Raw genomic sequence first — 16,755 nt, 5'->3', positions numbered from 1 at the left:
TGGTGAGTAAAAACCTTCATCCTCTTATAGAATTTTTGGAAACCCAAAACACTTAACAACATATAATGTAATAGTTAAACACAGTTTGGACAACTACTGTTAGGAGATGAACTTGGAACATAATAACACAAATGCATCACTTCTTGGGTATTCATGGCATTGAAAGAGAGGTTAAAAAAACACTCAAGAATAAAGAAAAAAGCTGTTGAGTTTCAGTTCCAGCTGATATTTATTTCCTTCCTTGAAAAAGTTCTGTACACAAGTTTGTATCAACAATCTGACAGGCAGTGAATGGACACAATTTAGCTGGCATGAGTCCCCGCCCCTTTTCGCTGAGACTCAAAAAGAGGGTGGGTACTTTTGTTTATGGCATGATTAGAGACAATAAATGATAATTCTACACATCATATTGCACAGGATGGATGAAAAATAAAGTTAATATATTTAAAAATGCTTTCATATTTATATATAAAAAAACAGTCTGAACTGACCACCTCGAATGTAGGTAATGATGTGTAAAAGATGGCAGCTCTAGACAGTGCCTGTCCTCGATAGCAACAACGTACATAAACACACAATCTTTTTGCTTTATGATACAGTCAAATATACAAAGACCGAGTTCACGTTTCATCGCTTTTCCTCATTTTTTTCCATTTTTTTTCTGAAAAACACAACAGCTAATAACCTGAATCTGAAATACAAATGCTATTCACCATGCCATAAAGATACTAAAACAATTATTAGCTAATAGTTAGCCCACAAGTAGAAAAGATTATATATTCAAATACAATGAGAAACGCAGTACAAGTAGGTGTTTGCAGAACTCAAGTCAGAAATTTGAATACGCTTGATGTTATCATCCTTGTTGTTTACTTGCTGCAACGCTAGTGCTATTTCAATCCAGTGGTTGATTGGCAAATGTGACATCAGTTAATGAAAACATCAAGAAATAAGTCAAATTTAAAGCTACAATCTCCTCATTGTTGTCACAGGCAAGATATTTGACAGGAAATGCAAAAGCAAAGTGGCTGCTCAAGATAGTGATGCTCTTAAACCCACATGGCCCACAGGAATAGCCTGCAGAAACAATGCGTTCCTGTGTCTTTAAGGAGCCTGCAGTCTGGCACTGTAAACGTTGAAGGTAGGCTGATACAAAGGCTGATGCTGCTTTCAAGTGCTGTCGGACAAATCGCAATTAAATCCTTAGAAGTTAAGCATGTCATGCCTGCAGGCTACGGTCAATACAGGATATTGAAATATATAGGGACTGGATATCAGGGAAGTCTTAAGAGCATATGCTGGTAAAAGACACGCAAAGTTTGCCTGTTTGCTGAAGTAAAACATGAATTACACACCTGAGCCACAAGGGCTCCTTTATTTCGTCAGTAGGTAAATGTAGTTTGGTGCCTTTGATTTCTAAAATCAAAAACAATTGGCACCGCGGTGTTAAAAGGTCTGTTTTGTTGCCTGTTTTTGAGAAAGAAAAAAAAAGAAAAAAGAAAGAAAAAAGAAAGAAAAAATGGGGGGAAAACGTTTGGACAGGCAACAAAACCTTAGAGCACACGAGCTTACTGTAAGCACTTGAAGGCAGCATGAAGAGCAGCCTGCCGGTGGTATTAAAAATTAGAAAATCCAATACAGCTGTATTAGTAGGCTACACACACCGATTGTTGACTCCCCCACTTTCTATATAGATTTGTACAAAAATACACTGAGAAAATAATCAAACTGTTTCCTCTCTTTTTAAGTGTCCAAAAGTGTGTACATTTAAATATAAAAAAAGAAATCAAAAGTTGTGTGTTTTTTTAAACTCTAGCCCTTCGCCTGAGAAGGAAATGTGACAGACACAGACATACTGACAAACAATCGTGTAAGAAAATAATAATAATAATACAGGACTAGATCATGTATACAACAAATTAAAAAATGATCAAGTCAAAAATGCTTGGCCCAGTATATAAATACAACATCCCATATAAAATGGCATCTGAATACATGTACAAAACAAAGCTCATAGGATGGAGGAGAAAAGGGGAAAAGAAGATAGAGAAATCGGTGAGGATTTCTCTATAGTTAAAATCTTGAAAACATTAAAAGAATTTTGGTCCTGAATCATAGAGAACATGTGTATAAAGTTCAGCACAGATTTGAAGTTGCGTTTGAATCCTGAAGTCTGAAAAATTACAACAGCTGGTGATTATTTCAATGTCCGTTTTTTTCCTTTCTTTCTTTTAAAGAGAAGAACCGAAGCGAGCGCCACCTATCCATTTAAATAACCCTAATACTAGTTTTTAAACTGCTCGACAGTCTCACAGAAAATCTCAGCACAAGATAGGAACAAAGTAGGCTATCATGCTTAACGTGTTTTTTTTCCTTTTGCTTTTTGAGAAAATAGTCGACTTAGAAAAAAAATTTAAAAAACTCCAACCCACCTTGGTTTCACTTTTTTTTTTTTTTTTTTTTTTTTTTTTAAATCCCTCTTTAGTGACACACCACAACAACAAAAAATGTCGCACGGCAGTCCCATTTCTGTACCTTTTAGTGGTGAAGTTCACCTGGCGATTGGTAAAAAGTTGCAAAATGTCTCTCTTTTTTTTTTCCTTTCTTTCTTTTGCTAAATCGTCAACAACATTGATTAAGTGAACGACGTGCAAATCAATCACAGTAAAGTTGTTCAGTTCAAAACAGTCCACGACTGAGCGTTTTCAGTCTCCAGTACTACTTCCTCCTCTTCTTCTTCACTCCCTTCACTGTCGTGTTGGTATTAAGTCCCACAGTCGACGCATCCAAAGAAAAGTAGCCTAGAAAAAGCATTTATTTGCTTTAAAGTTTAGCTCTCCAAGGATATGCAGCCTCTTGCCTATTTGGGGGGCGAGAAAGGACTGGGGGGGTAGTTTCAGCGGGGCTTTAATAGTCTGATGCAGTTAAACCTATAACACAAACTATTGCGCCCACTTATGTCCCCGTTTCGGTTTGTGGTCTCATTCTTCTTCTCGTTATTATTATTAATTTGCTGGCAGGATGTTACCTGTCGTTTCTTGCCTTTCTCAGTACGTGAACACCAGGTTGGAGATGGTGGACTCTAGCCAATCCCCGGAGATCATCTCGCTGACTTCGGGTGTGCAGTAGTCGGGGAATTCGAAGTGGGACCCTCCGGAGCCGGACTCAAAGTTCAAATCCCAGTCCCTGTCCAGCACCGAGGAGCCAAAGCTCCCCAGCGACATGCTATCAAAGCTGGGGCTCGGGTTGATGTCGAGCAAGTCGTCCTCGAACTCTTCGTCCTCCGAGGAGGACGAGGAGGAGTGCGACGAGGCGGAGGAGTGAGAGCCGGAGGGGGTAGGCGAGGAAGCCCGCCGACTGCTGTACGTGTGCCCACCGTGGCGCTCCGAAGAGCCGCCCAAGCTGCCGCTGCTGCCGGGGGAGTCGGCACCCTCCTCTCTGCCGCTGGCCGCGTCCTCGTACAGGCTGAGCGGGTCGCTGGAGTCGGCCGAGCTGCTGAGCGTCGGGCTGGCCGGGACCACGACGGAAGACGCCGGGCTCACGCTCAAGCTAGCCCCGCTGCTCCCCAACACATATACTCGTCGGGGCTTCTTGCCATCAGGTATCTGCTTGGCTACTGAGGAGGAGACGGACTTGGACTTGTAGAGAGAGTTGTGGTGGTGCTCTGCTGGGTGCTCAGAGGCAAACAGTGATGCTTTGGTGCTATTGCTGCTGCTCCCGAAAAGTGATTTGTGGGGTTTGCTGCTGCTGCTGCTGGGTGATTTGGATCCGTTCTTCCTCGAAGACGAGGACGTCTTAGTGCTGGTGTTGTTGGAGCTACAGTTGAGCTTTTCCCCCTTCTCTCCTGCGGGCTTGGATGCGCTCGATTTTACCTTCTTTCTTGGCCGGTACTTGTAGTCGGGATAGTCCGCCATGTGCTTGAGCCTGAGCCGCTCCGCCTCTCTGATGAAGGGGATCTTGTCGCTGTCTCTGAGCAGTTTCCACCGCTTCCCCAGCCTCTTTGAGATCTCGGCGTTGTGCATGTCCGGGGACTGCTCCATGATTTTTCTCCTCTCTATCTGGGACCACACCATGAACGCGTTCATGGGTCTCTTGATGTGACCGCTGGGAGTTTTACACCACGCCGGGTTGTCTCCCAACTTGTCGCCGGCGGTCGAAGAAGCTGTGGAGCCCGGGGAGAGAGGCGAAGCGGCCGTTTCGAGGTCCATGCACGCCCCGGAGTCGGAGCTCGAGTCCCCGGCGAAGAAGGACAGCGCCTCGGTGGTGCTCTCTGTGTGGCTCATTTTCTGCACCATGCTGCCCAGTTGTGCAGACAGAGGGGGAGAGCGGTGTGCTTGCTCTTTCTCTCCCTCTCTCCTTGCTCCTCTGATTCACTATTAAAGCAAACTCAGCTCTTTTCTCCCCTCCTCTTCACAGTTTGAGCCGAGTAAAAGCCAGTGCAAGAAATAATTCACTCCTGAGATGCGCAGTAAACTCGGCAACACTTCAGTCCAGAGTAGCCTCAGTGGGCTAGATGCGTAAAAAGAAAAAAAAAGTTTAATTTCCAGCTTCTGTTGGCCTTTAAAACAGCACGGATGGTAGCCCAGTCTCCACTGTGTACCCTGTAATCAGTCTCTCAGTCTCCCCTTCTGTTATAAAAACCAGTTTAGCCGTGGGGGCCACTGAGCACAGTCTATGCAGCTGCAGAGCGCAGACCGGGTGCCACACTGTGCGCTCGGGCACTTACAAAGGGCTCCCAAGTACAGTGTGTAGGGTAAGTGCTTTTCTCTGCATCAGAAACAAAAGCCATGCATGCTGTGTAAGGGAGGAAAAAAGCAGCTAGAGCGAGTTACACTGTCCGCCTCCCATCACCTACAGTCGCGTTTCAAGCAGCCCTCACGGCCCGGCCCCCTTGCTTGCATTTATTCCTTCCCGTAATACAACGGCGATAAAAATCCACCAATGAAATCCTGTCGCTAGCCTGCCTCCGCGCCAGACTCACGCCCACCTCGGCGCCGATTGGCCAAAAATGGAATCTAATAATAATCAGCGCGTGCAATGAGGAGCCTCGTGTCTGACCTCATTCCAGAATACAACAAGAAACTTCATTTTTTTAAAGAGACATTGGCTTATGTTATGAGCACCCCCCTCCCCTCCAGCCGACTCTCACCACCAGCCCATGTGTATATCATTAACATGTAGCCTTGCTATAGGAAAGCTAAGTATACTTCACCATATGGCCGTTTAAACACAGTGCAGTTTGTACCAGCGCGCCCGAGACGGCACAAAAGCCACGCGCTCTATTTTAACCAGCCTCCTTTTCTTCCACTATCCTCACACAGACAGTGAGGATATTGTGCATAGTGCGCACCTATAATAAAGCCAGCTGATACAGTCGTCCATTGCCGTGTGCTTGCAATGCTAAAGATAACACACTCTAAGGTTATCTGGCGTATACTGCAGGCTATATTATAATGGGATCACTCATTTAAACTGATTATCATTCTAACGACTGACTGAAACATGCGATAATTAGTTTAATTGGTGGTAGTTTGCCTACAGGTGGTCACCGTGCGAGCAGACTGACATGATAGTTTGGCTGGTGTGAGTAAAGACTCCAAGACAGCCAAGCTGTATATATGCTTTGCGCTTTCACTCCTCTCTCTCTCCGAGGCGGGGTTGGGCGGTCTTTTGTCACATAACACATATCGAACGAACCCTCTCCAGCGCACTAGAAAGAGAGAAGCGAGGAGGGAGAAAAAAAGAAAAAAAAAGAAGAAGTAGGCTGTGTGTGCGATGTGTGTGCGCATTAACCGCCTGCGAGAGCGCTTGTTCTCTCTCTCTCTCGTTCGCGCACACACGCACACACAACTCAAAACTGACACTCAGTGCAGTTTTTCGTAACACAAAATGCACCGGTGAGAGAGAAACGCACGGCACAGCGCAAGGTAAGAGTGTGCCCAGTTTTAACCACAATCAGATGAAACGTGTGTACAAAAACAGAAAGCCAACAGACACGGAGCATCATTTTATCTTGTTTTCCTGAATCTTAACACATGCACCTAATAAAGGTGTGCAAAAAGTATCTGGGTAAGAAAAAAAAACATATTTTGCTTGTGGACATATTATCATCCTAAAGCAATCACAGCACGTACTAGGCTCTGTTTTCTCGGGGCATCCAGTTCACCCAGTATGACAATTTGTGGTTTAATCTACTTTAAATGTAATGAGTCACATAAATGAAAAGAGACGGATGAGAGTAGTTCGTAGGAAGGCTTTAAACTACAATGCGGAGTTGGGAGTGACGCTAGATGGCGTCGCATAGCCGGAGAGGACCCTGTCTGGGTCTGTGCTGCAGAAAATTTAGGGAGAGTAAAAAGAGATCAGCCCCAGCATTGAATACAGTTACCAGGGGTGAATTACATAATGTCTCTGTGCGACAGGGAGGCATCCAAGCGATACTGTTGTGCAGAGTGAACGTGTATCTGCGGGTATGTTGGAATAAGGTATAACAGACTGCACTGAGGTAGAACAGGCTGTGGAATTAACTGGAAATGGAAGCAATATGGTGGTGTTAAAAAAAGATTGAAATCAGTCACCACTTTAATCATTCTGGCTTCCAGGAGAGCATGCCTGTTTCTTCACATTTAAAAAAATCAATCTAAATAATAATTTAAAAAAATAGTGCCAAGTGTCTGTGTAACAGAGAGAGACCAGGAGAGTTGATCAGATGTTCAGTGTCTTAATGAAAGTGGAGTCAGAGGTGACTTAGACCGCCACAGGGAAATTAGTATGAAAGTACAGTCGCCAGAGTTACTGGATGCATTTCACTGGATACAATTATATTCAATATGGCCTCGTATCTGCAGTGCATCCAAGTAAAGCAGTGGGTAATTGGGCTCCAATTTGTGTGTTCATGGAGCAGAACTGCAATGGATATAAGAATGTTAACTCGTAAACTCACACTTTGCCATAATGCGTCTTTTAATATGGAAATGTGGGGCAACACGATGCAGTTTCAGCCTTTGCTATAGAAGTCGCTGTGCTTTAGCCCAGAAATGACCATTTACTGTACAAGTTTAAAGCTAAAAACACACACATTTCAGCTTGAGTCCGTTGAGGCTGGTACAAATTCAGTAGTAATAATAATTGCAGACAATTTCTAGGGTAGTATATCTTCTTCATACATTTTCCTCTCTTCCGACAAACTCTTGGGAGCTCTGTGCACCTGGAGGGACAGCTGGTAAGCTTTTAAATCTAACACCTCATTCAGTACCTTGAGCAGGTGTTGTCTATTCTATTCTATTCTATTCTATTCTATTCTAAAACATAAATGCAACCTTTCACCTAGTTTTGGTTTCACAGTTAACTTGAATACACGTCAGTTTCTTGGCACACTTATCTGTCTTTCTTTCACACACACACACACACACACACACACACACACACACACACACACACACACCCCTTACCTTCTCTGTAAACATTAGCATGCTACACACACACACACACACACACACACACAAACAGAGGTTCGCACGACCTAAAAGGATAAGTAGTGCATTCAAACTTTCCTCTCGCTTTCTCCGTCTCTCTCTTTTACTGCCATTGTTCCACTAAGGTGCAGCTGCCACGCGAGTCGGAGTGGGTCGCGTGCCAACCCCAATCTCAACAGGTGTTCTTTTTGCACACACCCCAAGCCCCCAACTTCCTTTGTCTGTCCTCACTCTTTCCTTCTCACACACTTTCTCTCTCTCTCACTCAACTCCTCCCTCCATTTTTCACTTCACTAACTTTTCTTGCTCTCTCTCTCTTTTCTCTCTCTCGCTCTCTCTCTCTCTCCCTGCCCCTCCCAGATCCAAATTTACTTGAACCAAATAGAATGACCACAATTAAATTAAGTTAAGCATAAAAACATGTAAGAAAATACATTAGCACACATTACATCCTGTGTTACATTACACTTAAAATATAATACTTGAAATGTTACTTTAACCAATGGGTAAGATGGTAAAAATAAACGTAAACATAAGGCTGAAAAGTATGAAAGAAAAAAAAGGTGGAATTCAAAGATTCTGAATATCCTGCCACTTAAATAAGACTTATAGAAATGTCAGGTTTTCACTGAAGTACAAACTGAATTTTGCTTGGGTCTTAGACTGCGTCAGGAACTTGGTATTTCTGTCTTTATACAGGCTACAGAGCAGCAAAAACTCTGGCCTATGTCTTAAACTCCTTTACTCTCCTTCTTCTTTCTGTGTGCATTCTCCCTTCTTACCCATCTGTCATTCAGTGCTCCTTCTCTGCTTTCTGCCTCCCTCTCTCTACTCTCAAGCCCACTTTGTTTTATTGGCATGAATGTTAGGTGAACACTGTTGCCAAAGAACCCCGTCTCTCTTTCCTTTCTCGCCCCATCTCCCTCCCGAAGATAAATCTGATCTGAGGTCATCTGTTATTCAGAACACTGACACCATATGGTCAGCCACCCACTCGGGGTGCATTCAGTCGGTATCATGAAAACTTAAATCTTCCCATACTTAAATATTGATGAAGGTGTTATACTGCCCGGCTGTCACAAACCCTGCTTATACTTTACTCTGCTTGAACTTTGAATCATAACAGTAGTTGATCTATTAAAAAATACTGGCCTTTTAATAATTAAATACGTGAATGTTCATGATAAATAATTAAAAAACCGAAGAGTACAGATATAAGTGGAATATAAGTAATGGAAATCCCAGAATGGCAAATAGGAAAATACAAAGTTTAATGATGAAATCACTTATGAAAATATGATGGGATGTAGAGTGAAGCTGGGAAACATAATCACCAGCATTAACAAACACAATTAAATTAACAGTTATGCTTTTCCCACTACCACATTTTTTTTTGTTCATCCCGGCAATGGTTGACCTTTATTGCAATCTTCCAAAAGAAATAGCCACAACTGCAGTATTAAGCATATAGTGAGGTGAGTGGTGGTAATGGATGTCTGGAGGGTGTCAGCGATGTAAAAAACTGTGAAAGGTTTTAATTGTTCCACAATTTTTCATGGAAATGAATGAACTCTGTGTTCCTATGCATCTCAGGCATGTCACTATCTCTAACACTCCTAATTATTTTCACTCCACAAACTAGCAGAGAGCGTGGAATACTAAACAGAAGCTCATCACTTTAATGTGCACATCCACACAGCAATCTGCATGGTTACTTTGCCTGATGTTGGTTGCGCAAGAGTTAATCAAGATAACCAGTGGATCGGATGTTTATAATTACACTCTGACAATGCATGCCACCTGAATTAGAGTCTGCAGATGGACCACATACCTGCCTCCTTAAGTAGCTGTGAAAGGATGTAATCAGTGAAATGAGAAGACCATTATATAGGAAGGGCCTGGGCTGGTGGCAAGGCTGAAATATTTTTTTCAAGGATTTTGTGTTATTCTTTTGAGCACAACAAGAATAACAGTTTTATGTTATACTCTGTAGAGAGCTGAACACAACAAAAACTAATGGATAGTGATATAACCCCAATATTGGAATGGCCTTGGATTTTCCCCCTCTGCTTCACCTTGTGGACTGTGGCATCTGGGTTTATCCAATGGGCATTCTGGGCACATGTCACGGGGCCCATGTACAACCTGCCCCTTTTCTTCCATATATTGCTGAGGCTAGTTGTCTCTCCCAAAGTCAGCTAGCTTTGGAAGAGTATTTCAGCACTTCCAAAAGGACTGAAAAGGGCATGACAGAAGAAAAAAGAAAAAAAGCGATACCTAAGTGGTGGGTGTAAAATGTTCCAAAGTAACATGTTAGTAGTCACTCTACTTTTTTAGTAATGTAATGTGTTAAGTTGCTAAATATAATGATTTCGTATTAATTGCAAGAGTAAATACCACTCTCAACCGCAACTTCATTTACAATTATGTCATTACTTGTGTTTTCAGTTATCTGCATGCCATATCTTCATGAAATGAAAACGAGTGCGATGGTTTAATGCAAACTGCATCCAGGACAGAAACAACAGCATTATACTACTAACACAACTTTGGCTGTCTGCAAGCATCTAGACTGACTGCATGCAAACACAAAGCTAACAAAGAACTCAGAATGATGTTAAAGCTGATTGTATACTGACCAGCTCAGCAGCCAGAGCCAGATCTTCAACAGGTAACAAAGGCAGTGATGAGAAGTAGGGATGGGTTCCCAGTAGTTCAGTTTCTTGGAAATGTTAATCTGCTTGCCTATCAATCAAGTATATCAGTTCCACTTGCACTGCGCTACAATCAACTGATTTGTGTGCTGGAAGAAGAAAGCAGCTGTGCAGTCGGCAGCTTAGATATGGAAATTACTTTTATTTTTATTGCACAAAAGGACAAGAACATGATGGTAAAGTGCAAACTGCATTCAGGGACGAAACAACTACTTTACACTGCTCACACAAATTTAGCTCTCTGCAAGCACCTGCACAGATAGCATGCTAACGCTAAGCTAGCCAAGAACCGAGAGTGATGTTAAAACTAAGTGAATGCTGGGTCCTGAACTTCAACAGGTAACAAAAGCAGTGATGAGCAGTGAAGCCCCTGTTTCTACCTGTTCATGTTTCTAAAGGAGAATCCCAGTGCATGGCCTGGAAGTTTTTAGAGATTGTTGTGAAGTTGTATTGTGATGGTTACTTTTCATTTTTTCAGTAAGGCACAGTGCCCTTCATTTCAAACTACTCTGTGTACATGGATGTCAACATTCCTGTATGATATGTCTGATTACTGAAGAAAGAAAAACAGTGTGACCACTAAAAGAAGTTGGCTAGGGTCCACCAAACATTTGTGCCCAGGGGTCTGTAACTTGATGATCTGGGCATGGGTGGAATCCAAAGAATTACAGAAATTCAGGAAAAGTTTCAACCTCTTGAAAGCACATGGATCTACATGGCAGTAGGACCCACAGCATGTATTACTAAACTACAATAGAGACAATAAAGTTCTTTGATTTATTATATTCAAGTCATTGAAGTCAATGACCCCAACAGAGTCCTTTACAACCTTATAACAGACAGATGGCTGGTTACTGTATATATAAAATGTATTTATTCAGTAATATTTCTAAAGCTTTGTTTGAACAGGTGTTTTCAAGCGCAGATAGAGACAAAGATGCAGACATAAATCCACACAAAAGAACACACAACAGTGTCTCTTTCACAGCAGCAAAGTCTTATCTTATCCAGAAAGAGCAGCTGCAAAGTATGACCCCTAGTTTAGCTGTTAATGATTGGCGGTGTGTGATTGGGAGTGTGTATGTTTGTGCATATATACGTTTTTGGTTTTTTTGTTTTAACCCCCACAATCTCCCCTTTTCTAAACTGACAGGAGCTTATTATTAGTGGTCTTGCTTTGATTTGTGAAGTTCAGAAAGGTGAATTTGAACATCTGTCGCATTTCAAGGTTGTTTCCCTAGGAAGCGCAAACACAGGCAGGGCTTAACTACCAAGGCAATGGTTAGGTGAAATGCAAACACACACACAGACACACAGAGTAGGTATATGCACCTTGAACTAATCATGATGTGTGAGAAAATATATATATACGTATAAATATTTTGTTTTTGTGCATCGTTATAAGTCATTTGATTATTTTCTGTGAGATACAGGGTGCTGCTATATATTCAATGAGCTTGTGTCAGCCTCAGTGGTTTTGTCCATTGTGCAGTGTGCAAACAGTCCAGTTAAAGAGGAAGCCTTTACTCTAGCCACAAAATGTGCTTGTGGGGTAGCCACACTGTCAGCTTTAGACCCAAATTAGATATAATATCAGTTTCCATCTAAATAAACAGTTGTACCTAGAGAGCATAGTGATGTATACAGTTTAACATGCCAACAGTATAGATGGTAAAAAAGAACACAGATAGTGTCGCTTTCCATTTGGATTCTCTGTCATCCAACACAGAGTGTAGCAGGGTATAAAGAGCTCTGGGTGCAGACAAAGAAAGATTACTTTAATGCATGTGTATTAAACTAAATATGATGATTGACATTTGACATTCATGTGCAAAATGCTGCACTTTCAAAATATCATTGTTTGGTGTGATAGAGTAGCTTATATCATGCGCATCTCTGTGCGCATAGTCCTGAATTTGTGTGCATATGCCCAGGTTCATTTACACATCAACGTGTGTGCGAGCAGTCGTGTCAAGTCAGAGGTGACCAGTTGTCACTGAGCTTTGACAGAGACCAGGTATCACAGAGACATAGCGTCACCTTGTCACCTCCAACGTTTTTGTGTGCGCACGTGTGCGTGTGTGTCAGTGTGGGGCATACCTCTCCAGAGACACCTCCTAACCTGCCCCAGGCAAAGTGCCTGGATGACACACATAGAAGGCTCCCTGGAGTGAACCTCAGGTGATGAGACAGCAGCGTATGTGTGTGGTTCACATCTCCTGAGATTAACGATCTTCTTTGGAGCATGGATGGCAAACACACACGCACAGTTACACAGTTTTGACATAAGGAAAGTTAAGCTCTGCTCTTTCAGTGATGGTGCAGTCAGTCAATATCAGGGTCAAAGGAAAAGAGAATTGAGTAAAGAAAAGAAGGAAGAAACAAACGAGCATCTCAATAAGGTTTTAAGTTTTGGAGAAATTAGAAGCAGTCTTTTACACCAGCGCTCCACTTTACATAAAATGGCACCAGGTCTATGTATATATAGCACAAGTAGCACATTTGCAAAGCATACAAGAAATGGTTCTCTGCGTCACGTCTTTAAGAATATGCTTTGTCAGTGGGAAGTCAGTGACTTGTGGTATGTTTTCAGGGTAGAGGATGGAACACAAACAGATGTAAAATGAAAGATCTGTGTTGGTTTATTCCCAGGTTTAGACCTTCATACAGTGCATTTGGAGAAACATAGATAATAGTTTGCCCATATCATGGGCAGACCTATTGAGAGCCCTGTAAAAATGCTGTTTGATTGTGCAGACATGAGTACATAATTTAAGAAACAATAAATCACAAACATGATATAAATGTGTCTCAGCTTACAGCTTTAAAGACTTCAGTTAGCAAGAAGGTACAATTTGCTCTCAGCAAGATGTAGTACAATGTGTGTAAGTGTTGTTGTTTTTTTTGTTGGGTTTCTTTATTGGCTTTAATTACATTCCACTTTTTTGTATGTTGTGGTCCTTTTAGAAAAACAGAACAACCTTAGTTCTTTCCAGCATCCATCATGAGCAGTTTTGTGAAATCAGAGTGCATTTTATTACAAATATCAGGGCAATGTAGTACTGCATTTTGTTTTTCACTTTAGGAGTTTGCCTTGGGGTTTCTGTGACAAGAGGGGATATGATTTCTATTCTCTATGTTCAATCATATTAGAAACAAATTGGATGTAATCTATTCTCCAGCAAAGTGATAAAGTGCTTTCTCACCAATTACTGACTGCCATCTCCCTCTTCGCACCTAGCAGGCATGGGATGGATGGATGTGGCTGACAATGTGTATGTGCATGTCACAGAGGGATGGGGCAGAGGTTGGGAGGGGTGAGAGGGGACAAGGGTAAAAAAAAAAACGGGCAGCAAGAGCCACAGTGTCAGATTAAGTCAGAGAGAGGTTTTAAAAGGGTTGTCACTTGTGTTTACATTTTCTCAGTTATCATCAGGTGAATGACATATCTTTGTTTCTGCAATATCACACTGCTGTATTTAGGCCCTCTATAGCAGTGTTTTTCTCTTTTCTTCCTCAAGGACCATTTTGCTCTGTGCAGGAATCAGAACATTTTGACACTGGATATTCCTCTTATGCATGTCTACTTTGCTTTTCAATATATTCGTTGATTATCATTGATTAGGCATTTAAATTAGTGTAATATTGGTTGGATTAAACACACACTGGTTTAAACAAACAGACAGAGGTTAAATGTAATCTCTGGTAAGTGGCTATTTTACACTCGCTGTGTGTTGCAGTGATGACACAAAACAAGCATTGTGTGAATTGGAAACAAAGGGAAAAAGCAGTTGGCTCTGCCTTCAAATTTTATTTTTTTTTCAAGAATGCAAACTCTCATTTAAAACAAACATGAACTGTACAAGACTTGTTTCAAAGGTTGAAGGCTTTAAAAAAATCACATCCTCCATGTTTCTTATCTCAGTCTGGATGCTGAAAGCCATGTGCTAGTGAACTGAGTCTTAGTCAGCTGACAACAGAAATTCAATAACCACCAGCTGTTCAGCTCTTAGAAAAACATTTAGATTACTATATTTAATTGCACTGCACAAACAGTATATTTACAACTCACATTCTCTTAGATATCGCTGCATAATCAAGCAAAAATGTACCAGACATACATGTAGATGACTCTCCACTGACTGTAGGTACATTCATTCCATAGCAATGTGTTTTTAAATAACTGAATAACTGTAGATGTCCATATGTATTCTTTGGAGACATATGTGCTATAATATAATTAGCCAGACCTTGAAAACAGAACTGTTTGATAGAGGAATGCATTAAAGTCAGAAAGAAAATAGAAGAAATTGTATCCTTTTGTATTTCCTTAATATCCCAATGAAGAGAACAGCAGGCTAAATTTTGCTTTGAAAGATTAGGTCACAAAACAGAAAGCAGATATGAAGGTAAGTATGAGGAGAAATGAAGATTACCTCCCCTCAGGACAAACTCTTTTAAAATTAAACAGTCAGTGCTGCCTGGAGGAAGGACAAGGGCGAGATGAAAGTAGCATTTGAAAAAAATCTTAAAGCACTGGAGGCATAGAGTGGGCCACCCTGCTGAAGGAACTGGAAAACCAGTGGCAAAAGCAGGTGAGCTAGCTTTTAGCAGTGGAGGAAAGGGAGACTGGGATCAGCCGGGTCAGTGAAAAAAAAGGGAACCTTGCACAAAGGTGCATCTGAAGACCTTGGCCCTGCTCATGTGAAGAAGAAGAAGAAGAAAGAGAGAAGAAGGGAAAAAACAAGTAAGAAGGAGTGGGGAAAAATGTGAATGTCTGAAGGAAAGCCTCTGAAAAAAGCTTTGAAGGCACCCGAGGAGAGGTGAAAGAGGTGGTAAGTCAGGTCCTCCTCTGACCTGTGTGCACTTCAAATACTCTTACAGAGCACTGGCATTTTAAGATGTAAAGATACGTGTACCAAAGCCTGATTATTTTGGGGTTGCTGAATTTCAATTCAATGACAAAGACTAAAACTGAAGACCTTTCATTTGCATTTTTATTTTAGAATTTAGTTAGTTTCATAAGTACCTTTTTCTCGTTTTTTTCTTTTTCTTCCAGGTAATCTGTTGTTTCAACACCTAGTTTTAGTCTAATTTTAGTTAATTATGATAAGCTTTGTATGAATGCCTGATCTTCTCAACCCAATAAGACAGAGAAAGATACATATCTGTATCTTTGGGCAGTTGTAAACTACATTAAGGTATCTAAACTACAGGAGACTAAACGAAATATAGAGGCAGAGCAAAAACCTTGCTAGTCAGGATAAGTGCTGTCTGTATTTATGTGCAGTCATGTGTGTGTGTGTCTGCGTGTCTGTGCGTGAGGTGTCTTTGTCTATATGTATTTTATGGTGTCTGTCTGCATGGTCACTGAGGTGATGACTGTTGTGCTCACACCCACTTACACACCCACTCACGCTCCCACTAATGCACGAGGCTGTTTGTTTTGACTGTGCTTGACAGTGAGTGATGGCTGATTGACAGCCTCAGATGATTTTTGTGCTACTAAAACTGCAGCCATCCAGCTCCACACAATTCAACCACTCTTTTTGCCAGTCTGCCACCACAGAGTTAGCAACAGTCTGCGTTTTGCCTCCCTCACTTCTCCAAGCCAGTCGCACTGCACTGCGGCAAGCAGGGGAAGCAGACACACACACTCACCACTCCACTCCCAGATTTTTTGGAAGGGGAGAGAAGAGGAGCAAGCAAAGCCTTGACATAACTACGATATTTTTGCGCTTCTTGATGGAGAGCTGCTGTAAAATCCAGAAATACCTTTCAAAAATCTCTGTTTTCTTGCCTTGTGCTGAAAGTTGTTTCAAAGAGGCTCGGAGCATCATCCTGACAAAAGGAATATGCACAACTCAACCTTCCTGCAAATAACGAGACACAAAAAGTGAGAGGAAAGAAAACGAAATTTGGACCTATGTGGTGGATTTTGGAAGCGAACGAACACGCAACGTTCCAAGGGTCTTTTTCTTTTTTGGACGAGATTAAGAAGGCAGGGGCAATGCCAAAGGTTTTTTCCTGCCCTCTTTTAAAAAACAGTCTTGCAGCAGCTTGGGCTCTGGCTATGCTCAATCTCCACCTGCACGTTGCTAGGGAAAAAGCATTGGAAATGTCTCCGCTAATTCCAGGATATAGATGCGGCCGGGCCTTATAATTGTGCAGCTCCTGCACTCTCCATACGCAATATAAATCATATCCAGTACAGCGGTATCCAGCCAGGCGAGCAAGCTATCCGGCAACCGGCTCCCAGCCCAGACAAATTGCATCCCCAGTGGAGGAGAAGAAGAGGCAGGAAACGATGGGCTGAATGACTGGCAAGGGAGAGAGAGGGAGAAAGGAGAGGGGAGCTTCCAGACAGAGTGACCTACATTTAACAGTCTGGAGTTAAAGACAGAGTGAGAGGGAGAGAGAAAGAGAGAGACAGAGAGAAATGTATGAAGAAAAACAAGGTAGGGGGATGAAACCGCATGAATAAAAGATGAAAAGCAGAAGATGAGATACAGAAACAAACACAATCAGAAATTAGCCGTGGCAGAGGAGAGAGAAAGCCGATCCTC

At 42.0% G+C, this 16,755-nt stretch overlaps 1 protein-coding gene across 1 annotated transcript; it reads right to left on the bottom strand.

The window, feature by feature from the left end:
• Nucleotides 1-215: 215 nt before the first annotated feature.
• On the bottom strand, nucleotides 216-4,861 carry sox4b (SRY-box transcription factor 4b). Its single transcript, XM_063486712.1, has one exon. The coding sequence runs from the start codon at nucleotides 4,293-4,295 to the stop codon at nucleotides 3,048-3,050; it is 1,248 nt and encodes a 415-aa protein (XP_063342782.1). The 5' UTR covers nucleotides 4,296-4,861; the 3' UTR covers nucleotides 216-3,047.
• Between the last annotated feature and the right edge of the window lie 11,894 nt (nucleotides 4,862-16,755).

The sequence above is a fragment of the Pelmatolapia mariae genome, linkage group LG10_11 (assembly GCF_036321145.2).
Source record: "Pelmatolapia mariae isolate MD_Pm_ZW linkage group LG10_11, Pm_UMD_F_2, whole genome shotgun sequence".
Taxonomy (NCBI): domain Eukaryota; kingdom Metazoa; phylum Chordata; class Actinopteri; order Cichliformes; family Cichlidae; genus Pelmatolapia; species Pelmatolapia mariae.
This window is presented reverse-complemented; position numbering and strand designations above follow the sequence as displayed.